This window comes from Ostrea edulis, chromosome 5 (assembly GCF_947568905.1).
Source record: "Ostrea edulis chromosome 5, xbOstEdul1.1, whole genome shotgun sequence".
Taxonomy (NCBI): Eukaryota; Metazoa; Mollusca; class Bivalvia; order Ostreida; family Ostreidae; genus Ostrea; species Ostrea edulis.
In genome coordinates this window covers 26,224,781-26,250,814 of record NC_079168.1, presented here as the reverse complement: position 1 = coordinate 26,250,814, position 26,034 = coordinate 26,224,781, and the positions used below count along the sequence as shown (strand labels likewise).

Below are 26,034 nucleotides of genomic sequence, written 5' to 3'. Positions count from 1 at the left end.
GGTGATCTTATTGACACTACAAGGGACAGTGTAACTTTAATCTTCCCGTACTCACAATCCAGTATAGCGTATGGGAGTTTGACTATTAAACTTAGCTGTACCAGTTCAGGAAGTCCTTTCATTAAAACAGATAGAAATAACTGATTAAATGTTTATCCCAGCCTTACTTAAAGACGTTGTTACACTGGTCACAGACGTACTCAGCAATGCCCCATTCCTTGTCCTTAGGTACAGCTTCGTATCTCACTCTACATCTAAAGCATTTGGAGACCTGAAATACATAACAATACAACATCATACAAAGAAAGGTTGGAAAACTTAGCAGGAGTACTTGTCGCGAGTTTGAACTTAATTGCTTCGGAGAGAGAGAGAGAGAGAGAGAGAGAGATTACTTTAGACAGATCTGTAAAATTAGAAACTTCTGTATAAGATCTTTTCTTTCAGTAAAATAACATGAAACTAATTCATTTGCCTATATTTTTATTGTATTTCGACAGATACATTCAAGATTGACTTGCACATGTATTATAGGAGAGGGCCTCGTAACACATGTTTTGTCATCAACTCAATTCCAATAAACTTCATTGTTTATATACAAGTTTATTCGTATTTCATTGTCATTACAATTTCGAAGTTTATTCGAATTTCATTGTCATTACAATTTTGATCCCATAGGGATCCGGGTTAGAATAGCTCCTCAGTACCCCTTACTTGTCCGAAAAGGCGACTAAATGGGGCGGTCCTTCGGATGAGACCGCAAAAATCGAGGTCTCGTGTCACAGCAGGTGTGGCACGATAAAGATCCCTACCTGCTCAAAGGCCGTAAGCGCCGAGCATAGGGCTAAATTTTGTAGCCCTTCACCGGTAATGGTGATGTCTCCATAGGAGTGAAAGATTCGCGAGAGGGACGTTAAACAATATTCAATCAATCAATCATTACACTTTCGTTGTATAGCTGATTTGATTGGTGTTGCCCATAATAACTGGATACCATGTTAATGATTCTTTTTGTAATCTTATTCTTTCATTTCTCCAGAGACAGCAGTTCGTGAATATTTCCACTAAATCCCTAACAATGTAGTTTTACTCATTTAGCCAATTGATATCAAACAAGCAAGAGAATTTGGGAGAGAACTTGTAATAGCTGTACTGTATTTGCAGTGATACTGTGTCGCCATACGTTGATATTCAAACGTATGTTATTTTGTCAATATTACAATTAATGGCGCGCTTAAATAATGGTTGCTTGTTTTCTGAAAACACTCTCACTCTACTAAGTGCCGACAATTAAAGAATTTCGTCACAACAATGTTCAAATCGGCACTCATTCATCGGATGAAAAACACATGAGACAACATTGTGACCCATAAAGAGATTAAGTGCGTACCCCAGTTGTATTTGACTTTTAAGTTTGAAATTTTGAAAATAAAAATGGTTACCATGGGAAAGGAATCTTCTATGCAAAGTTTGATGAAACCAGTGAAACGGTTCCATCTATGGTTGTATTTCACACACACAAAATCCTACTACGATAATGTGAGTCTCTGCCTTTTACTAAGTGTAACTGAGCCCCAAGTAAGAATAAAGTTTCACCCACTATGTATATACTTAGTTTTGCTCATTTAGAAATATATGAGCGAAGAATTATAAGAGAATGACAGTGTTGTAAAATTTTCATCTTAATCGCAAGAATGTTTGTCTTTAAGCAATTCCCTTCGGTGGCCTTGCTTCTTGACTTAACATTTTGCAAACCAATAGGCCTCGGCAACTCGTCATCGGGAACAAGATCTCGTAGGTTAACACAGTCACGTGAAATGAAAGTGATCTGCTAAAGTTTTCGAGTGCGACATGATAGAGACTTGTTCTCGGATGAAAATGCACAATTCACGGTCTCGTTCAGCAGACAGAAACATTAAAATGCACAATTCACGGTCTCGTTCAGCAGACAGAAACATTAAAATGCACAATTCACGGTCTCGTTCAGCAGACAGAAACATTAAAATGCACAATTCACGGTCTCGTTCAGCAGACAGAAACATTAAAATGCACAATTCACGGTCTCGTTCAGCAGACAGAAACATTAAAATGCACAATTCACGGTCTCGTTCAGCAGACAGAAACATTTAAGTTGTAAAACTACACCCACAGGTAGTGCTTCTAAATATTTGTTTGGAATTGTCTTGAAGTGCTATCAAACAGTACAGTTAGAAGGAAGACTCATTAGACAAGATTCGTAATCCAAGAGTAGTATAATATGATGTCATTGTCTCTGATGACTACATTACGTAAAGGTTTTCGTCTGGAATAGAAAAGATCCTCAGTACCCCCTTGTTTGTCGTAAGAGGCGACTAAATGATGAGACTCCATATGAGTGAAAAGGTCGTTTTATTTAAAGTCCCCCTCGAGAATTTTTCACAGGTATGGAGATTTGAGCGGGACGCTACACAATATACAACTAACTACATTACGTACGAGTTTTCGTCCGGGTACTCGTCTCCACCACACCTTATCACAGGGACCACAAGCGAATTGTCGTGTTTCAATACCCGGGATTTCTCTCTGTCTGGCAAGCTCTCGCCAAACTCTGTTATTTAAAACTACCTGCCACTGAAATAAAACAAGAGAGAATGATATTGTTGTTTTTGCATTTGAACAAGTGAATATATCAAACAGAGATCAACATTATAAATCATATTAATACAAAATTAAGAGGAGGGCAAACAACGACCTCTTGACATACCAGAGGTGGGATGGTGCCTAGGATGAGTACACCCCTTACTTATAAAAAGGATAAAGTCATAGAAAGCACGAATAATGGCATAGTATGTATACATATACAATAGAAACATTTGATTAACTTAATATGTGCATGTTCATGCAAAAAGTTTGTAAATTGAAATTATGTCATACGGAAAAATGTGATTTATAAATAGCAACCTCTTCTGATTGCTCCTTAGTTACGTACAAGATATGTAACCACTCAAGCCTGAAACTATCATTCCAATTCCGTCCCCTGAGCTGATATCTCAGAAGTTGCGTATTCCGTCTCGCCTTGATCTATCAACTGATCGGTCGCGGTAACTCAGGGGTTGATCAGCTGATCGGTCACGGTAACGCAGGGGTTAATCTATCAGCTGATTGGTCGCGGTAACTCAGGGGTTGATCAGCTGATCGGTCACGGTAACTCAGGTGTTGATCTATCAGCTGATCGGTCGCGGTAACTCAGGGGTTGATCTATCAGCTGATCGGTCACGGTAACTCAGGGGTTGATCCATCAGCTGATCGGTCGCGGTAACTCAGGGGTTGATCTATCAGCTGATCGGTCGCGGTAACTCAGGGGTTGATCTATCAGCTGATCGGTCACGGTAACTCAGGGGTAGATCTATCAGCTGATCGGTCGCGGTAACTCAGGGGTTGATTTATCAGCTGATCGGTCGCGGTAACTCAGGGGTAGATCTATCAGCTGATCGGTCGCGGTAACTCAGGGGTTGATCTATCAGCTGATCGGTAACTCAGGGGTTGATTTATCAGCTGATCGGTCACGGTAACTCAGGGGTTGATCTATCAACTGATCGGTAACTCAGGGGTTGATCTATCAGCTGATCGGTCACGGTAACTCAGGGGTAGATCTATCAGCTGATCGGTCACGGTAACTCAGGGGTTGATCTATCAGCTGGTGGGTCGCGGTAACTCAGGGGTTGATCTATCAGCTGATCGGTAACTCAGGGGTTAATCTATCAACTGATCGGTAACTCAGGGGTTAATCTATTAGCTGATCGGTCACGGTAACTCAGGGGTTAATCTATCAGCTGATCGGTCACGGTAACTCAGGGGTTGATCTATCAGCTGGTCGGTCGCGGTAACTCAGGGGTTGATCTATCAGCTGATCGGTAACTCAGGAGTTGATCTATCAGCTGATCGATCACGGTAACTCAGGGGTTAATCTATCAGCTGATCGGTCACGGTAACTCAGGAGTTAATCTATCAGCTGATCGGTCACGGTAACTCAGGGGTTTATCTATCAGCTGATCGGTCACGGTAACTCAGGGGTTGATCTATCAGCTGATCGGTCACGGTAACTCAGGGGTTGATCTATCAGCTGATCGGTCGCGGTAACTCAGGAGTTGAGAGTTCACTTACTAACCAGAAGGAGAGTTCGAGTCCCCCTCCGTTCGTGACATGGCCGCTTCAAACCTAACACGAAAACAGAGGTAGTGATTGCTCCCTCACCAAACGCTCGGGATTTAAAAGTGAGAATCACGGGTCTTTCGGATAAGTATCGTGTCACGGCAGGCGTTGACACGTTAAAGGAGCATCATTGCTACGAATAGGTCTAACTTTGTGGTACTTCACCTAAACTGGTGACGTCTCAGCGAATTTTTATTTCGACGAGGCGTAAAAAAACAAACAAACAACCATCTATTATCAGCTAGTTGGAAGATAATGACCACAACATTACATCTGCAGATACAAGGAACATTTTGATATAGTTACCCAGGTACTTACTGCAGATGAGATCTAAGGAACATTTTGGTATAATTACCCCTTCGTTTTCGCTCTGGGAGACTTCCGTGATTCGTCTTGGTTCCGCTGCAATGATTGAATGTCAATAGTCTATGAAATATGTAACTAATAAACGTGCATTTATTGGAAAGTTTACATGAAATTAAGTTATTGAAATAATTTTATAATCATTTATATTTTTGAAATGTTTTTAAATCATTGAATATTACCTTCAAATACAAATGACACCGTTTCATTTAGGTCCCATTGGTGATGTTCCAACAGTCGCTGAGCTTGTGCTATTGAAAATCGACCTCTGAATAGTTCTTGAAAACGCCCTATCTGAAAAAAAGAATACGGTCTATACTGTATTCACTAGCCCAGCTACGTTGTTCCTGAATGTGAAAACAACATTTAATATGAATATATATAGCCCTTGTTCAATATATGAAACATTGCTAACCCTTCCTTTGTTCAGTATATGAACCATGAAAGGTGAAGATAACGAACAGAAATAACGAAATAGAGAGTTTTCACGGATTCCTGGATATACCAAAAGTGGGATTAGGTGTCTAGGAGGAGTAAGTATCCCCTGTCGACTGGTCACACCCTCCGTGATCCCTATATCTTGATCAGGTAAACGGATTTATATTTTATAACCTTTCCCTTGTTCAGTATATGAACTACTTATAACCCCTTCCTATTCCAATATATGAGTGATATATAATCCTTTTTTCAAATCTGAAACTTTATGAGTTTACAAATCTTAATATCTCAGAAGTGGTAATCCGAAAATCTTGCTGAAAAGTAGAAATTGGCTATGTAGAAAGACTTACGAAGGTGATTAGCGGATGAAATAACATATTTTGGATTAATTAATGGTTCTATATTCATTTTCCATTGGGTAGAAGGGGGTATGTACATACATAAAAGATACATGCCATCCACACTTCAGATGCCCGCCCAGGGGCTTTATTTGTACATACTCCCCTTTTCATTGAAACCATGCGCTCAGTTTGTCTTTTATATATATTCAGAAGAAAGACGATTTGTCTATTTAATATTCTATACACGTTCACTATGGCCTCGCTGACTCGTAGGCAATGAATTTCACGACTCTGGGTTAGAGGCCAAAGTGTTCGTTATATCTGCGAAATATGCAAAAGTAAAGGAGATTGTTCAAAAATTGCACTATTTCAGCAGGTTTTGACCCCGTCCCTTAGGCCATGAGGGAGAAGCGACCTTAGAATTCCAAATATTGTTTCTCTATATAAATACGGAAAAAATACAATCATTAAAATTTGTGATATAATAATCTAATTCAAACGCACGTACAGATCATAATTTTAGTATGAAATTATGTCACACGAGACCCCTCAAAATTACGTTTTTCTGCCCCCGAGATCGAAGATTAGGAGGTATATTGTTTTTGTCCTGTTTGTAATTCTATCATTCTGTCTGAAACTTTAACCTTGCTAATAACTTTTGCACAGTAAGACTTAGGGCTTTGATATTTCATATGAATATTCCTTGCGACAAGACCTTTACGTGGGTACCAACATCTTTGACCCTGTGAAATTGGAGTTTGGCCTACTTTTTGAAAACTTTATAAATAATAATGATAATAAATTCGGATAGCACAATTAGTACAAATGACTAGTTTACATTGTTGTCCTGTATCAAACATATTCAAAGACAGATAAATGAGATAATAGAAAAATAGATAATATATACATTAAATATACACACGATATCACTGGGGAAAATATACATATCTATATATCACTTATTGTAGTAATAATGCTGCAAATATGGTGATTTAAAAGATGTAATAGAACCACAGCTTCTGACAGACTCGGGCAACTGATTCCCTAAAATTGTGGAGGATACCTTAAAAGACCGTTTATAATATTCAGTTCGAACTTTTGGTAAATATAAGATGCAAAACAAAAAACGTTCATATATTCTGGTGTCATATTTTTAAGAACCTTAAAAGCAAGCACTAATTTTCTATATATAAAATAATCATGAACGGGCATCCATTTAAGAACACTAAAAATATCAACCGTAGAGTTACTTTAACCTTGCTAATAACTTTTGAATAGTAAGTGCTAGAGCTTGATATTTCACGTGAGTATTCCTTGTGACAAGACCTTTACGTGGGTAACATTTTTGACCCTGTGACCTTGGAGTTTGACCTACTTTTTAAATCTTTAACCTTGCTAAGAACTTTTATACAGTGAGTGCTAGAGCTTTCATATTTCACATGTGTATTCCTTGTGATAAGACCTATCTGTTGATACTAAACCTTTTGACCTTCTCATTTGATCTACTTTTAAAACATTTGACATCGGTTATAATTTCTAAATGGTAAATATTAGAGCTTTCATATTGCACATGAGCATTTCTTGTGACAAAAATTTTCTACTGGTACCAAGATATTTCTCCTTGTGACCTTGGCCTTCTTTGGAATTTGCCATTATCGGGGGCATTTGTGTTTCACAAACACATCTTGTTATTTGATATCTCTATATCAACCAATTATTGTACATTTAGGTGATACATGTATTAAATTCTAATGCGTATACTATCGTTTGCCTACACGTCAATTTTATGGCAAATTCAATCAATAGTTCAACATGCTTCGCGCAGGCATTTTAAAACTTTTGACTTTGATCCCCTGAGGAATCGTCTTGTTAACGTTGACGTCAATATATGCACAAAGTGTGTGATCGATTGTTGAACAAATACTAAACTGAAATATTCATATTGAATTGAATGCAATTTGCATCTTCTGGAAATAATTGTTTGACAGCCCATGACCTGATCCTATTCCACCTGATCTACTTTATTTTGACATTTTTTTTTTTTACGTCATCCAAGGGATCTGTGATCGATGACCTTTGATTTGAAAACTATGCAAGACTAAACAGGCACACTTGAGTGTCTTGCTAACGAAACACATGACCCCTATCGAACCAAAATTTGCACACAGCTCGTTTAAAAGTTGGGAATCGTGACAATAGTAAGATTATAGATGTAATTTAGCATAACGGAAACTGTACAGAAAATATAGAGGGATAAACCTATTAAAGACATGTTCCCACGTCCTGTAAGTGTAAGAAGGAGGGGGACAGCCAGGTGAAAATAAATTTATCTAATAGTATTAACCGAAAGCATAATAGACATATTCAATGACCTGCTAAATTCCGAATTTTAAATCACATGCATCGAGTTCTGGATAACACCAGCTCTATCGCTCCCTCACAATCATGCACCACTAAATGCAATGCATATTGATATTTTCAAACGATTAGAATGTTTTGAATATTTCTGCACTAGTCATCAATTTTTAATTCCTTGTTAGGGAGTGTTCTCGTTCTGTCGGATCCGCTCCTCTGTTTCGATTTATTAATCTACAAATACACTTCCCTCTTTGTTCTATATATAGATTACATTTCCATATTAGAAAGAAACATGTATATTTAATAGAAGACGCTGATGATATGGCCACCGCTAACGCAATACATGTCTGTACAACAAATTAGATTCGTACAGAAATCGGGTATATATATATAATTTGGTTTGATGGATTACCCGAGATTGTGAATGTCCCCAATCTCATTGACCCAGACTTTGTTTATTTTGTTTAACATGCAACATCAAGGATTTTAATCATTTTAATCTACTAAGTTAACGTTCTTTGACATGCGAAGGAACAAAATATTTTTTTGCTTTTCGTTTATGATGTTAATGATTAAATATCCTTTTGCAATAAGGAATAATCTTATAGAACTATCCTATGCACACCGCTTGGAGATCAACCGCTTGGAGATCAACAACACACAACACATTCATAAAATACAGTAGTAGTTACCTTCTTATCCCGGTCCCGATTTTGCGGAACGTCAGCCATTGTTGAGGTTCACTGGAAACACAATTATGACAAGGAAGTTACGTAAGGTTGCCCATAACTGCATGTTTCATAATTATACAATCAGTCAGGATAAACTATTTCAGCTCTAAGTCAATTTGACTCTGTATTTATTCTTAGGACTCACATCTTTTCGTCATTTTCAATAAATGACAATTTTTACGCTTTAACGTTATATGTTTTGATGCACATGGAAACAAACAAAACTGGAATTTTTCCTTGGATCGACCCGAGGGTGCCACCAGCAAGTGTGAAGACGGCACTTTATTGTATTGAAACAGCGGCGGATCTCAAAATGTGCTTAAATAAGCTGGCACATGTGTTTTCTCTGACAGTGTTGTATCTTTTTCGGGGGTTTTGAATTATGGTCGCATAGTTCTGTTACCACTTGTCAGACTCTGACCTCCAAGTAGCTAGATTACAGGAGCACGTCCCCCCCCCACCCCACCCCCACCCCACCCCTTCAGTGTTGATCTGTCAGATCTTTTTGTTGACTTTTCACTTATCCACTTCATTAAAAATCCAACATGAAAAAAATGTTCATGCCCAGTTTGTGTCATCTAGTTTAAAACATATTTTCCCGACAAGTCGACATAAAGATCTGAAAAGTCAATATAGTCATATGACAAGTCGACATCACTTTCCAGCAAATCTGACGCCATAATTATCTGACATGTTGTCTTGTTAGATAATTATACCGACTTGTCAGAAAATTATGTCAACTTGACGGATATTGTGATGAAAAGTAGATGACAGATAGTAGCATTATTGTCCTTTAATAACAAGATACTGTGTCCCTAGTCATCGTGATTAATATCTGACAAGTCGACATAGAAATCTGAAAAGTGGACATAAATATCTGACAAGTGGTAGCAGAAATGTTACCATATAAATTCTATAGTTTTATGTAGACCAAAGTAATCCATAATAGCTATAAATCATAGATATAGATTCTAAGTGTCTGTTCTATCAAACTGATGTAATGTTCGTGAAGCATAAGAATGATCATTGACACAAACACTACCCATTGTTATATTGTAGGACAGGATGCTTGTTTCCTCAGGACGGGGATGTCGAGTTGAAGGCCACAACAAGAGATTTTTTTCTTCTCATGTAAAAAGCTTTTGAATAAACTCTGCTTCATAAGAATGTATAAAAACGTGTCAGCTAACAAAGGAGCACAATTCATGTTCATGGGATTTCCAACAGACCATTGGAAGACCTGATCACCCAAGACTACGAAGATATTGTCAATGATTAACTGCAGCATAGATTTTATTTCAACTTCAGAGTACTTGTGCGTGGAATCAGTGTGGTGTTTACAATGTGAAGAACTGATAAAATCAGTACTTTTGTGCATGTTACAACCTACCGTTTGTATTTGTATTTTATTCCTTTTTATGCCTCTGTATCGAAGATCAGGGGCGGGGGGCATATTGGTTTTGTCCTGTCCGTTTGTCCGTCTGAAACTTTAACGTTGCTTAACTTTGAATGGTTAGTGATATGGGTCTCATATTCTATACGTGCATTCCTTGTGACATTTTGGTATCAGACCTTGACCTTGGAACATTTATGTTGCCCCCGGCGGCATTAAGTTTCATGAACACATCTCTGTTATACTTTATTTTGGGTTCGTCATCCTTTACAAAAATTGTTTCCTTTTTGTAAAACGTTGTATATAAAGATATCATGCCTTACACTCGGTAGTCGTAAACTGAAACCAGATACCCGGCCTCGACACTCTTTAGTAGATTGAAAATAATTTATAAAATAAATATAGGGATACATATATACACGTATACTATTCCACATGAATAAAACAAGAGGCCCACAGGCCTTATCGGTCACCTGAATACTAGTGAGAAAGTATCACTACTCCCACGGGCTATGAAATCTAGAAAAAAATTCCTGTCCTGAATATCTAAGCTAAATTCTAATGTTCAGCAACAGTATAAAACAAGATGTGTTCTTAAAACTTCGCTGCCCTCAATAGAACGTACACTGATGAAAGACTCTAAATGATAGGTGTATTAGCATTAAAACATCAAAAGATATAACTAATTTGGACCCATCCTAAAGTCATAACCCTGGGTTGTGAAATTCACCATTTTTGTACATGCAAGGTAAAGATAACGAACAGTGATCAATCTCTTAACTCCTATAAGCAATACAAAATAGATAGTTGGGCAAACACGGACCCCTGGACACACCAGAGGTGGGATCAGGTGCCTAGGAGGAGTAAGCATCCCCTGTTGACCGGTCACACTCGCCGTGAGCCCTATATCCTGATCAGGTAAACGGAGTTATCCGCAGTCAAAATCAGTGTGCCAAGAACGGCTTTACAATCGGTATGAAACACGTCAGACAACATTTGACCCAATGATAGGTTGTATTGACGAACTAGATCGTTATAACGACCATAGAATTTGCGAAATGCTGACTTCAATCGTGACTGTTGAAATCCCTGTACCATCAACTTGTTTGTCAGTAGCTTACCTCGATTTAAAAACTTACTATACCCAGAACAAGCTCTTGCATATCGAATCAGTTGAGATATATAAACACCATATGCAGGTGATAATGGAATATTGCTACATAAATATGGGAAGTTGACGATGGAGAAGCTGAAATCATCCCGTTTGTCATACAGTTGAGTTGTCAGTTTGCCGTTAATGTCTACTTTCAATAAAATATCTAAGTATGAAGCAGAAGTGGACGACTCTGTGGTGTCCTTTATTTCGAGCTCACAGGGATATATCAGATCGACATATGAATGAAAGCTATCATTGTTAATAGACAAAACGTCATCGATATATCTAAAAGTCGAATTGAAGGCCACAGCGAGAAATTTTTTCTTCTCACGTAGAAGTTTTTGAATAAATTCTGCTTCATATGAATATAAAAACAGGTCAGCTAACAAAGGAGCACAATTCGTGTCCATGGGAATTCCAACAGACTGTTGGAAGACCTGATCACCAATGACCACGAAGATATTGTCAATGAGGAACTCTAGCATATTTTTGATTTCAACTTCAGAGTACTTGTGCGTGGAATCAGAGTGGTGTTTAACAAAGTAAGTTTTTGAATGACTGATCACTAGATAGGAATATTTCCTTTTCCGTTTTTGTTGAAGAAGCAACTGTCTATGATGTCAAAAAGTCTAGTCTTTAATTTATCGTGAGGAATGGTCGTGTATAGTGTTGAAAAGTCATAGGTTTTAATGCTATTGATTTTGGAAAAATTCTGTGATTTCAAGTTTACTAAAAGTTCTTTAGAATTTTTTAGAATCCACATTTGATTAACACCACTTCTGGCATATGTAGTCGAACAGTAAGTTTGAAGTTTCTCCTTCACAGCTGTTAACATTTTCGTGAGGAGCAAAGATAAGGGCTTGGTAGAGCACTTACTGGATCCAGCAATATATCTTTGTTTGTAAGGGTTTTTATGTAGTTTAGGAATCCAGTATAGGTACGGTAACTCATATTCATTCGACCCATTGACTGGAATATTAAATGTGTCTAAAACTGAAGCATGGTTTTAAAGAATTTCATCTTTTGAAAGGGCAGTTGGAGTATAAGTATGATTACCAAAAGTGGAATTAATGCCAAGTTCGTTTAAAATACAGTTGTAATAATGAGCCTTACAAACAAAGACAATGTTGTTACAAACTTTGTCAGCTGGAACCAAAACATATTCCTCGTGTAACCTATCTAATCCTGCTTAATTCTAAGTATGCATTTATATTTTATACAGTATCAGCAAACTTACAGGTAAATACTATATACTAAGTTTGGCCTCACCCTTGGGTCAGAACCCCCACTCTGGGGATCATCAAATTTACAATTTTGGTAAATGACTACCTGCTCTATCCATTTAGTTTCAATTTAGTATCAATAGCACTAAAGAAGATGTTATTTAAGTGTTTTACATATAAACAATATATACCAAGTTTAGCCCCGCCCTTGAGTCAGAACTCCTACTCCGGGGATCATGAAATTTACAATTTTTGTAGAGACCTTCCTGCTCTACGTCACTATGCATTTAGTTTTTCTTACATGAGTGCGGTTCTTGAGAAGATTTTTGAAAATTTGTCTATTTTGGACAGTTTTTGCTTCGCCCCTAAGGCCCCAGAGGTGCTGGAATCCTGAAATTTACAATTGATGTTCCCCTTGTTCCAAATATGTTTCATACCAAAATTGAAAAGCATTGAAATGATAGTTATCAAGACGAAGTTAAAAATGTATTAGCGGAAGATACCCCATCTTTGACACTTTTTGTATATATAATTTGCCTTATCTGCTCTTATAACTTGAGGTTTTTTCTAGTCATAATATTGTATTTATGAATTTTTATATTGTGGTTTTTAGGGTTGTGGCATTTTTATAATGTTTTATAAGTCACAATTTCTTAGCATGAATTGCAATATTTTGGTTTTAGTTTGTTATATTTTTAACTGTTTTATGATTTTTTGGCATAATACTTTGTCATTTATTAGTTAATAAATGACCATTCTAATTCCTCTATTCCTCAAACCGTTTTAGGAGTCTCCACGGCCGAGTGGTTAGAGCATCGCGCTCAAAATCACACAGCCTCTCACCCTCTGTCGGCGCGGGTTTGAATCCCGCTCGCGCCGGTACGTGAGAATGTTTCCCAATTTACTTTTGGAAGGTCGGTGGTCTCTTCCCAGGTACATTGTATCTGGGTTATCTCTTCCACCAATAAAAACTGGGCCCCACAACATAACTGAAAAATTGTTGAGTGTGGCGGAAAACATCAATCAATCAATCAAACCGTTTTATGGGTTTCATTGTGTCAAACAGAGCACCACCCTATCAGTTATCCATAAATGTATATTGTTCACACATTTAATAACTGACCATTTTGGCCCCACCCTGATACCAAATTCCTTACCCCTGGGATCATCTTTACAATTTTGGTAAAGGACTACCTGGTCTTTCTAAATATATATTTACTTTCAATTTAATAGCAATAGCACTAAAGAAGATGTCATTTAAGTGCTTTACACATAAACACAATATACCAAGTTTGGCCCCGCCCTGGGGTCTGAACCGCTACCCTGGGGATCATGAAATTTACAATTTTGGTAGAGGCTTTCCTGCTCTACATCACTATGCATTTAGGGTTTGTTTTTTTTTTTTTACTAAATTCCTTTTTTTTTCCCCTTTGTTGAATTTTAATTATACCTAATTATTGTATTGCAAGGGAATTACGCAGTAGGTTTAATGCGGTATTATGAAATTTAATGTATTTCATAAACTTTACTTATGTCTTAAAATGCTGAGCAAGGTCACCGCAGCTAGTTTTTGCTGTATCATAGATAAACAAAAGGCAAATTGAGCATGAAAAATGTCATTTATTCAAATGACGAACTAGATAACAAACTACTAACACGGGGATCAGATTAAAACACAATCCACTGAAAATGTCAGTGAAATGGAGAAATAAAATAAACAATGAGAAAATAATTCAATATGTCTGATCCCCAAATTTATCCATAAAAGTCTACATCAACTACAATAAAAAAACAACCTTACAAAGATGCAGCAAAAAGATGGCACATAAAAAAATTGGCCACCATATGAGATCAACAGTTCCTAAACTTTATTATTAGATGAATAAAAAGACAATCGCTTTTCAGGCATAGACCCTTCTAAAAAATTTACTCATCCAGCAGGGGCAAAAATTGATGTTAACATTAATGACATGTATACATTTTAAAAAGGTACGAATGAAAACGAGGATGAGTTATTTGTCGAAGAAAATCATAAAGGTTTTATAAATGTCATATCCTGTACTGATGTATTATCATAACTTCACCAAACAACCATGAACCGGTTCTGACGTACCATCGCCAAACAACCATGAACCGGTTCTGACGTACCCCCACCAAACAACCATGAACCGGTACTGACGTACCATCACCAAACAACCATGAACAGGCACTGACGTACCATCACCAAACAACCATGAACCGGTACTGACGTACCATCGCTAAACAACCATGAACCGGCACTGACGTACCATCGCCAAACAACCATGGACCGGCACTGACGTACCATCGCTAAACAACCATGAACCGGCGCTGACATACCATCGCCAAACAACCATGAACCGGCACTGATGTACCATCGTCAAACAACGATGAACCGGTTCTGACGTACCATCACCAAACAACCATGAACCGGTACTAACGTACCATCGCCAAACAACCATGAACCGGTACTGACGTACCATCGCCAAACAACCATGAACCGGTTCTGACGTACCACCAACAAACAACCATGAACCGGTACTGACGTACCATCGCCAAACAACCATGAACCGGCACTGACGTACCATCACCAAACAACCAATAACAGGTACTGACGTACAACCACCAAACAAACACATACCGGTACTGACGTACCATCACCAGACAACTATGAACCGGTACTGACGTACCATCACCAGACAACCATGAACCGGTACTGACGTACCACCACCAAACAACCATAAACCGGTACTGACGTACCACCACCAAACAACCATGAACCGGTACTGACGTATCATCACCAAACAACCATCAACCGGTACTGACGTAGCATCACCAAATAACCATGAACCAGTGTACTGACGTACCATCATCAACTCATGAACTGGTACTGACGTACCACCACCAAACAACCATGAACCAGTGTACTGACGAACCATCACCAAACAACCATGAACTGGTTCTGACGTACCATCACCAAACAACCACGAACCGGTTCTAACGTACCATCGCCAAACAGCCATGAACCGGTTCTGACATACCATCACCAAACAACCATGAACCGGTGTACTCACGTACCATCACCAAATAACCATGAACCGGTTCTGATGTACCATTACCAAACAACCATGAACCGGTTCTGATGTATCATCACTGAACAACCATGAACCGGTACTGACGTACCATCACCAAACAACCATGAACCGGTACTAATGTACCACCACGACTTCACAAAACAACCATTAACTTTTATATATCAGTAGAAAAAGGACTAATCAATGAATGAAACTAAGATAAAAGAAATTCATGAAGCTCTTAGTTGGTAAAGATTTAGCTATCAGTCTTGTGTATTTTTAACAGTTGATAAATTTGCTGAATCCCAAATATGAAATTCCAAGCCGAAAAACGTGCAAAAAAAAGAAAGAAAGAGAAAATTTAGGTGAAGTAGGCAAATTAGATGACTTATCTATTACACATGATGCGTGGACACTGAGAGCTTTGGCTCAATTACTAGCCATTATATAAATGAAAAGTGAGTAATGCGTAGATATAAGAATCCAAAAAGGTAATTGTGAGCCACACAGCAGAACACATAAAGAATTCGCTTATTGAAACAAAAATATTAAGGAATTGACAGTACGTACTGCAGTGACAGATAATAATGCAAACAAGAAAACCTGGGACACTTGAATGGTCCAGATTTGGTTGTTAAGGCCAAATACAATGTAAATAACTTACATGTAATTATCAAAAATGTCTTAACCCCTTCCCGAATTATCAAAAATGATAGTTAAGGAAAACAAAAAGATAATCTCCATCAGAGTTTAAGTCTAACATATTTACTTGGGATATGCAACAACTCCGGTTTCCTCCCACATCAATGAACTCCTTCACGCCAGAATCAGCTGAGGAGAAGAATTAACTCGAATATAAGTTGTAGAACTTTTTTGTTAGTCGTCGTAAAATCAGCTGAGAAACAGTGGGAACACAACCATTCATAATGGATTGTGCAACTCGATGGAACAGCACATAAAACATGCTTGAGATATTATTGGATTAGACACCAGTGATTCATTGTGAAAACGGTTACTAATGGGTACATGTATAGTACTAGTAGAACCATTTGATAAAATCAGAGTCCAAAATCTATAATTTATAAAGTGTAGATTCACGATGGTTTATCTATTAACAATTATTATTTTCATTCATATGTCGATTCGATATATTAAAATAAACTCGAAATAAAAGAAAACACAGAGTCTTCCACATATGCTTCATACTTATATATTTTATTGCACATAGATGTCAATGGCAAACTAACAACTCAACTTTATGACAAACTTCAATTTCTCCATCGTATTCTATATTTAGGAATAATTTATTATCACCTGTATATGGTGTTTATATCTCTCAACAAAATCGATATCCAAGAGCTTGTTCTACATATTATTAATTTTTAATTTTAAATCGGGGTAGGCTACTGATAAATAAATTTATATACATGGGTTGAAACAGTCTCGTTTTAAGTCGGCATTTCGCAAATTTATGGTCGATATACAGCCGTAACAATTTATTTACCAATACAACTTTTCATTGGGTCAAATGTTTCGCACCAATTGAGGCCGTTCTATACACACTGATTTTGACTACAGATTACGCCGTTCACGCGATCGAGATATAGGGCTAACTGCGGGTGTTAATGTCGACATGTGGTGCTTACTCCTCCTAAACACCATATCTCATCTCTGGTATGTCCAGTGTTCCGTGTTTGCTCTACTCTTAATTTTGTATTCTTTATAGGAGTTATTAGATTGATCACAGTTCGTTATCTTCATCGTTCTCTGAATGAAACAAGATGTGTTTGTAAAACACCGACGCCCCGTAGCAGCGAAGCAATTCTTGTACCCAACGAATGGTCTAATCACAAGGAATACAAATTTGAAATAAAAGGGCCGTATCAAGAATTATTCACAAGTGGTGGCCTTTTTATTTTTTTTTCAAATTAGGTCAAACCGCAATGTCGAGGTCATGAGGTCAAACATTTTGCTACTAAAAGAAAGGTCACATCAACAGAAATATTCATGTGAAATACAAAAGCCATATCACTGAGTTGAATTCACATACGAGAATAAACCTGTTTGCAGCACTGTCAAAATCAGCTGTCCCCAGCAATGAAAACCAATGTAATTCTGCTTATTACCACGAAATTTACAGTCTATTCATGTTCCTATAAAATAAACTGAGTTGAGCATAATGGATAAAAATCCCGAAAACTATATTCAATAAGAAGTCCCATATACGGTGAAAAGTGATGATAACGAACAGTGATCAATCTCATAACTCTTATAAGCAATACAAAATAGAGAGTTGGGCAAACACGGAGCCCTGGATATACCAGAGGTGGGATCAGGTGCTTAGGAGGAGTAAGCATCCCCTGTCGACCGGTCACACCCGCAGTGAGCCCTATATCCTGATCAGGTAAACGGAGTTATCCGAAGTCAAAATCAGTATGCCAAGAACGACCAAACAATCCGTATGAAGCACGCCACAAAGCAATTGACCCAATGATAGGTTGTATTGGTAAACTAGATTGTTATAACAACCATAGAATTCGCAAAATGCTGACTTTAAACGAGACTGTTGGAACTCCTGCACCATCAACTTATTTGGCAGTAACCTGCTTCGATTCAAAAACTGACCATAAGCAGAACAAGTTTTTGCGTATTGAATCAGTTGAGAGATATTACATGTAACGCCATATGCAGGTGATAATGAAATATTGCTACATAAATGTGGGAAGTTGACGATGGAGAAGCTGAAATCATCCCGTTTGTCATAAAGTTGAGTTTAGTTTGCCGTTACTTGCATATATCAAATCGACATATGAATGAAAATTATTATTGTTGATAGATAATTGGTTGTCGATATTATCTAAATGTCGAATTCAAGGCCACCGCAAGAGATTTTTTTCTTCTCACGTAGACGTTTTCGAATAAATTTTGCTGCATAGGAATATAAAAACAGATGAACTAACAAAGGAGCACAATTCGTGCTCATGTGGGTTCCAACAGACTATTGGAAGACCTGATCACCAAAGACCACGAAGATCAATGAGGAACTCTAGCATATTTTTTATTTCAACTTCAGGGTACTTGTGCGTGGAATCAGGGTGGCGTTTAACAAAAAGTAATTTTTTGCATGACTGATCACTAGATAGGAATATTTCCGTCTTCCATTGTTGTTGAAGAAACAACTGCCTATGATGTCAAACAGTCTAGTCTTTAATTTATCGTGAGGAAAGGTCGTGTAAAGTGTTGAAAAGTCATACGTTTTGATGTTGTTGATTTGAGCAAAGTTTTGCGATTTCAAGTTTGCGAAAAGTTTTTTTTTAGAATTTTTTAGAATCCACATTTGATTTACACCACTTCTGACATATGTAGTCGCACAGTACGTTTTAAGTTTCTCCTTAACAGCTGTTAATATTTTCGTGAGGAGCAAAGAGTAACAATCTGTGGAAGAGATGCACATTGATGAACTTGACATTTTGGCAGAAGAACTAGGTAATGAGTTTGTTTACAGGTAATTAAAATTCTATTTTAAAATCATTTTGTTTATGGAATTTACAAGAAATGTACAGTACCAATGTACAGTACCTAGCCATAATTTTATTTTATCATTACATGTATATATTTGTCGAAATGCGCATCTGGCGCATCAAAATTGGTACCGTATAAGTTTTACATTATGACCCCTGGGTCGAGGCCTCTGCTGGTGGACTGTTAGTCCCCGAGGGTCTCTACAGCCCAGTAGCTAAGTACTTCGTTACTAGCTTAAAAATACGGATGTATATTTAATTGCTGTTATAGAATTTAGAAATTCATTTCAAAATTAAGGATTATCTCCCTCACACATAGCTCTTATCCTTAGACGAATTTGACTTCACGTTTATGGCACCCTGTTTTTCCTTATCATAGCTCTAAAACTTCATTGTTATTTCGGATTTCAAACATTTCGATTGAGCATCACTGAAGAGACATTATTTGTCGAAATGCGCATCTGGTGCATCAAAATTGGTACCGTATAAGTTTTACATTGAACAGTGATCAATCTCATAGCTCCTATAAAGGTGAAGATAACGAACAGTGATCAATCTCATAACTCTTATAAAGGTGAAGATAACGAACAGTGATCAATCTCATAACTCCTATAAAGGTGAAGATAATGAACAGTGATCAATCTCATAGCTCCTATAAAGGTGAAGATAACGAACAGTGATCAATCTCATAACTCCTACAAGCAATACAAAATAGATAGTTGGGCAAACACGTACCCCTGGACACACCAGAGGTGGGATTAAGTGTCTAGGAGGAGTAAATATTCCCTGTCGACCGGTCACACCCGCCGTGAGTCATATATCCTGTCAGGTAAATGGAGTTATCCGCAGTCAAAATCAGTGTGCCAAAAACGGCTTAACAATCGGTATGAAACACGTCAGACAACATTTGACCCAATGATAGGTTATATTGACGAACTAGATCGTTATAACGACCATAGAATTTGCGAAATGCTTACTTCAATCGACACAGTTGAAACCCCTGTGCCATCAACTTGTTTGTGAGTAGCATACCTCGATTTAAAAACTGACTATACACAGAACAAGCTCTTGCATATCAGTTGAGATATATAAACACCATATGCAGGTGATAGTGGAATATTGCAACATAAATATGGGAAGTTGACGATGGAGAAGCTGAAATCATCCCGTTTGTCTTACAGTTGAGTTGTCAATTTGCCGTTAATGTCTACATTCAATAAAATATCTAAGTATGAAGCAGAAGTGGATGACTCTGTGGTGTCCTTTATTTCGAGCTCACAGGGATATATCAAATCAACATATGAATGAAAGTTATTATTGTTAATAGACAAAACGTCATCGATATATCGAAATGTCGAATTGAAGGCCACAGCGAGAGATTCATGTGAAAGGTCTTTGGTTCGACTCTCAATTATACTTTACATTTTGTTAAAACAGTGACAGAGGTCAGTGGGATTATGGGGAAAATGTTTATTAAATTGATCGCACAATACGTTTTTATAAGACTTCTTTTATCAATGAAATATATAGTGAAACAATGAAATGATGACTCACTTTTATGGTCAGGTATTGTACATGTATGTATGCAATGTATACATTAGATATTTGATAATCAATAATTTTCTGCGGTATTGGAGAGAGTGTACATTGTAAATAATATACTAGCTGCTTCAAACTTTTGCAGCGTATTCCAATCTACCTTAAATATTCTGTTTTAAACAGAAGGGAAATAGAATCGTATGAGTTGCATTTGAAGCACAGAGTACGTAGTAATGCACTCTGCAGATGGGGAAAACAGGTAAACATAATATATAACTACATTTACAAACATTTCATATGATGTAATTCAGAGAAAATGATTCACATGAAAATACAAATAAGAAACCAATTATCAGTCATTTCATAACTACATGTAAAACATTTTGCAAGTTTATATATTTTCATGCACGAACTTTTATTTTTGAAGGAAATTGAATGTTATTTCTATTTTTATTTTTGCGTCCTCAAAGTAAGTATCTTTATCCTATTAATTTGAAAATGCGGTAAGATGTTTGACAGAAACACAATTAAAATGTATAAAGTTAAATCTAATTATCTCTGTACATGACAGAAACACAATTAAAATGTATAAAGTTAAATCTAATTATCTCTGTACATGACAGAAACACAATTAAATGTATAAAGTTAAATCTAATTATCTCTGTACATGACAGAAACACAATTAAAATGTATAAAGTTAAATCTAATTATCTCTGTACATGACAGAAACACAATTAAAATGTATAAAGTTAAATCTAATTATCTCAGTACATTACTCTTTGTGTTGTTTATATATTTGTGTGCACTGTTGTATGTAATATTTCGTGTCTGTGTGTATCGCTATGTGTAGTATTTATTTGTGTGTTAACACTCATCCATCCTATTCAATATGTGGTCTTTGTTATGCCTCCCTTTGAAAAAGAGGGGGCATATTGTTTTGCAACTGTCGGTCGGTCTGTCGGTCGGTCGGTCTGTAGACCATGTGCTGTCCGCTCAATATCTTTCGACCCCTTTGCTTGATAACAACCAAACTTAGTATAGGGGTTGCCCCTGGAGAGTAGATGATCCTTATTGATTTTCAGGTCACATGGTTAAAGGTCAAGGTCAAACTGCTGGTCTTTACCCCATGTGGTAGACCATGTGTTGTCCACTCAATAACTCAACCCCTGTGCATGATAACTAGCAAACTTGGTACAAGGGTTGCCCTTGGAGAGTAGATGATCCCTATTGACCTTCAGGTCACATGGTCAAAGGTCAAACCTCTGGTCTTAAGCCCATGTGTTGTCCGCTAAATATCTTTTGACCCCTTTGCTTGATAATAGCCAAAATTGATACAGAGGTTTTCCTTAGATAATAGATGATCCCTATGAATTTTCAGTTCATGCGGTCAAAGGTCAAGGTCAAACTGCTGGTCTTAACCCCATGTGGTTGTCCGCTCAATATCTTGAGAACCATTCACTTGATTGTAATGATATTTCATATGTGGGTTGGTTAAAAAAAGAAGAGGACCCCTATAGTTTTTCAGGTCAAAAGGTTAAAGGCCAAGGGTCAATCTCCTCTGGATATAGGAATATACTGTTCACTCAATATCTTGAGAACCCTTTGCTTGACAGATATCAGACTTGGTACACTGGTACATCTTCAGGAGAAAATGACACCTATTGATTTTGAGGTCACATGGTCAAAAGTCAAGGGTCAAACTGGACATAGGAATATATTGACCACTGAATGTCTCAAGAATCCTTAGCTTGACAGACATCAAACTTGGTACACTGGTATATCTTTAGAAGAAGATGACCTATATTGATTTTGAGGTTACATAGTCAAAGGTCAAGGCTCAAACTGGACATAAGAATATACTGTACGGTCAATATCTTGAGAACATTTTGCTTGACAGACATCGAACTTGGTACACTGGTACATCTTCAGGAAAAGATTACCCCTATTGAATTTGAGGTCACATGGTCAAAGGTCAAGGGTCAAACTGGACATAGGAATATACTGTCTGTTCAATATCTTGAGAACCCTTTGCTTGACAGACATCAAACTTGGTACACTGGTAAATCATCAGGAGAAGATGACTACTAATGAATTTGAGGTCACATGGTCAAAGGTCAAACTGGACATAGGAATATACTGTCCCTTCAATATCTTGAGAACCCTTTGCTTGACAGACATCAAACTTGGTACACTGGTACATCTTTGGGAGTTGATTACCCCTATTGATTTTTAGGTAACATGGTCAATCCACTCTTGACATAGGAAGATATTGTCTGCTCAATATTTTGAATTGATGATACTACTCTCAATTAAATGTGTGTGTGTGTGTGTAACCCTTTTCAATTTTGCACCATGGGGGGCATATGTGTTTTACAAACATCTCTTGTTTTATTTTGAAATTCACAGATTTTGTTTTAAATGTTTGTTGCCTGCATATATTTTTCTATTTCTTTAAATTCTTTTTAAGATATATTTATCCTACTGTTGTAGCTTGTTGTGTTTACAACATTATGCTCTATAACAACACATGCATTTCATTTCTGTTTTGTTCATATGCAAATATATGAACTTATAAATAATTCCAGCTTGAAATTCTATAGTCTGCGCTAAAATTATGTATATTCTTGCATTAGCATTGTATACGTTTTCTTCCTATATTGTTTCTCACTTATCTGAGAAAGACGTTATGGCTTTTGGACGAACAAATAAATTTCTTACAAAAAGGACCAGGTTGTTAGGATCTTGCTATTTTAGGAAAGATAACTCTTTCATCCTGAATTTCTGAACCTACATTTTTATAAACTTTTTTTTATATATGGCTGTATAGGAACTTTATTTTGAATTTGACTTTTTTCATATCCCTAATGTACATGTGTATTTTCTATTTACCAAAGACATCGTAAACAGGAATATCTATTTTTTTTTAAATGAGAAGTTGTGGAGTATGCAATTGAAAATTTATGACATTCGATTTTCTTTTTAAAAAAATTAAAATTGTGCAAATTCAATGACAAATACTTGTAATCTGGGGTTATTACAGATGTTTCTATAAATATATGAGGAATTGGTACAGAAAAAATCACCTTGTGTATCATTTAACCTTAAAGCAGTAAATAAAATACTAAAAGTTAAAGCACGCCTGGTGAAAAAGTGCGGAAAACAAAGTGGGAGAGAAGGACAGACAAGGAGGAAACGGGTAGTCCCCTTCCATTTCACCGGTAGGGGACTAATGATATGACCAGTCAGGGTTCTCCGTCGGCGTTTTTACTCTGCGGCTCTGACACAGTCAAATTTCCGCCCGACACAGTAACAATATATGCGACACAGTACGCGACACAGTAACAATGTATGCGACACAGTACGCGGCACAGTAACAATGTACGCGACACATTAACAATGTATGCGACACAGTAACAAACTAGATGTGTTTGTGAAACATAAATGCCCCCGATGATGGCCAATTCCAAAGACGGTCAAGGTCACAAGGACAAATATCTTGGTACCAGTAGAAAGATCTTGTCACAAGAAATGCTCATGTGCAATATGGAAGCTCTAATATTTACCATTTAGAAGTTATGACCAATGTCAATTTTTTCAAAAGTTGGTAAGATGCCAAGGTCAAAAGGATTAGTATCCACGGATAAGTCTTGTCACAAGGAATACTCGTGTGAAATATCAAAGCTCTAGCACTCACTGTTCTTAAGTTATTAGCTAGGTTAAAGTTTCAGACAGAATGAGAGACAGGACAAAAACAATATGTCCCCGATCTTCCATCTCGAGGGCATAAAAATAAGGTCATACCTTATGACTATATCAAAGATAATGCCCTATGGCGATTTAAAAGTCCTTATATGTAATATAGATTACATAGATATTGAAAATGCATGATCGCATCTCTTCGATGAACGAAAAACAAAATTCAATTAGTTACTAATATCTCCGTGAGTGCAATACTTCAAAGCCTTAAAGTGAGTGATAAAATGCACTGGAAATTACCTGTTCACGTTCTCGATCTTGAGGAACATTTGCCATAACAGTGTTTACTGGGACAGGAGGAGAGATGCAAGATATGGAAAGGCAGAGTTCACTGATAATAACACGATATCTTGTGAACGCGAGATACCCTGCTATATTTACATTTGCCACTTCACTTCCTTATATGACAGTACTAATAAAATCGATGTTCAATTTCCTGTAACATGAATTTGGTCACGTGATCAGTTTGTTCTTGCGTATGAATACAACCACCGCTTCAAAAGTCAGTTCCTGTACTTTCACCTGGCTTCTTGCTTATGCAATGCAGTGGGGGGATTTAGACCTCTCCCCTTTCGCCACAAATTTAAATAATAGCAATAGTGTGAGTAAAATTCTAGATTGGCACCCAAAATGGCTGAGTATTTTGGCTACTACTTGACTTTCACACACACCCTTTCGTAAACCCTGGATCCGCCACTGCAATGACATCATAACAGAAACAAACGCAGCAGGATATTTATACAGAGTTTATTTTGTAAACAAATATGAATTTCATCAATTGATAAAAGAGAAACGTTAAACATCCTGTTCTGTTGTTTCATTTTCTACAGTTTTAAATACCGTCTGCAACTTCTGCATGGCGAATTTATGAAATAAAGTTCTATGATATTGGAAGCGAAAAAATGTCGGCAGAGTTATAAGCCTATTTATTTTATGATGATAAGTTAACCTGTTGTTTCCTGGCAACTACCAGGGCCGTAACTGCCGATGAGGCAGACGAGGCAACTGCCTCGTCTGATTTTTTGGCAAAAAAGAAAATAAAAGTCAGAGAAAAAGAGGAAATGAAGAGGGAAAATTGAGTAGGAATAGTTAAACTTATAATGACAGGTGTTTACTTCAACTTGATGTGGATTAGTAATCCTTAATTTAATATAAATGTTATATTATAGGATATATGTTTAAAATGAAGACAAGCACCTTTGTCTTTGACACCATATTACGATTCTTTACATAGTACAAATGAAACACAAACATGATAAATTGGGATTTAAAAAGTGTCATTTTCAGTCGTAAAGTCAATCGGCGGCCCCCAATCCCCTGCCTCCCCTGATTTAGAACCCTACTTACGGCCCTGACTACCATCAGGGCTATGACTTGGCATGATCATAAGCGAGGCTGGTTTCGAGGCTCGAAAAATTATGTTCATGTCAGGGTTACTGGGGTACGGTATCGGTGCGAGTTTTCATTAAAATCCTACAACGGAAATTTCTCAAGTGAACAAGCACTCCGTCAGTTCGTTTTTATTTTCTCTTACACACACTGGAGGTAAATAAAAGAAGCGACCTACCTGCACTTTGTCTAAATCTGTCCTTCTGGCTCGAATCGTCCCCTGTATGGCTTCAACAGCGAATCCTAACGATGAACATGCCGTTGTTTCTTTCCAAAAACCTGACTAAGAGCTTAACGTTAACTTGACCCATCATCTCCTCCATCAATTCTCTCAGATCCTTTGAATTTCTGTCGAAATCTGTGTTCAACAATTGCGTTTTCAACTTAGTAGGCTAGATCAACGCCAGTTTCTCCATCGCTGATCGCGACCAAATCACATCACGGATGTAGTTTACTCAGCTCTTTTTGTCTTCATATCAGTTAACCTTACGCTCTAAATTACCTTTATTTTACACCTGTTTCGTCTTTTTTTAACCTTTTCAATTG

The 26,034-nt window shown here is 37.2% G+C and overlaps 1 protein-coding gene across 1 annotated transcript in view; it reads right to left on the bottom strand.

Moving 5' to 3' along the window:
- Positions 1-24,467, bottom strand: part of LOC125650087 (shiftless antiviral inhibitor of ribosomal frameshifting protein-like) — a 32,283-nt gene extending 7,816 nt beyond the window's left edge. Inside the window, exons 1-6 of the mRNA XM_048878049.2 lie at positions 24,340-24,467; positions 8,381-8,431; positions 4,734-4,845; positions 4,544-4,590; positions 2,473-2,607; positions 168-271 (exon numbers count right to left, since the gene is read on the bottom strand). Coding sequence (XP_048734006.1) covers positions 168-271; positions 2,473-2,607; positions 4,544-4,590; positions 4,734-4,845; positions 8,381-8,419 — 437 coding nt within the window. The 5' untranslated portion in view covers positions 8,420-8,431; positions 24,340-24,467. The remainder of the gene's footprint in view (positions 1-167; positions 272-2,472; positions 2,608-4,543; positions 4,591-4,733; positions 4,846-8,380; positions 8,432-24,339) is intronic.
- Between the last annotated feature and the right edge of the window lie 1,567 nt (positions 24,468-26,034).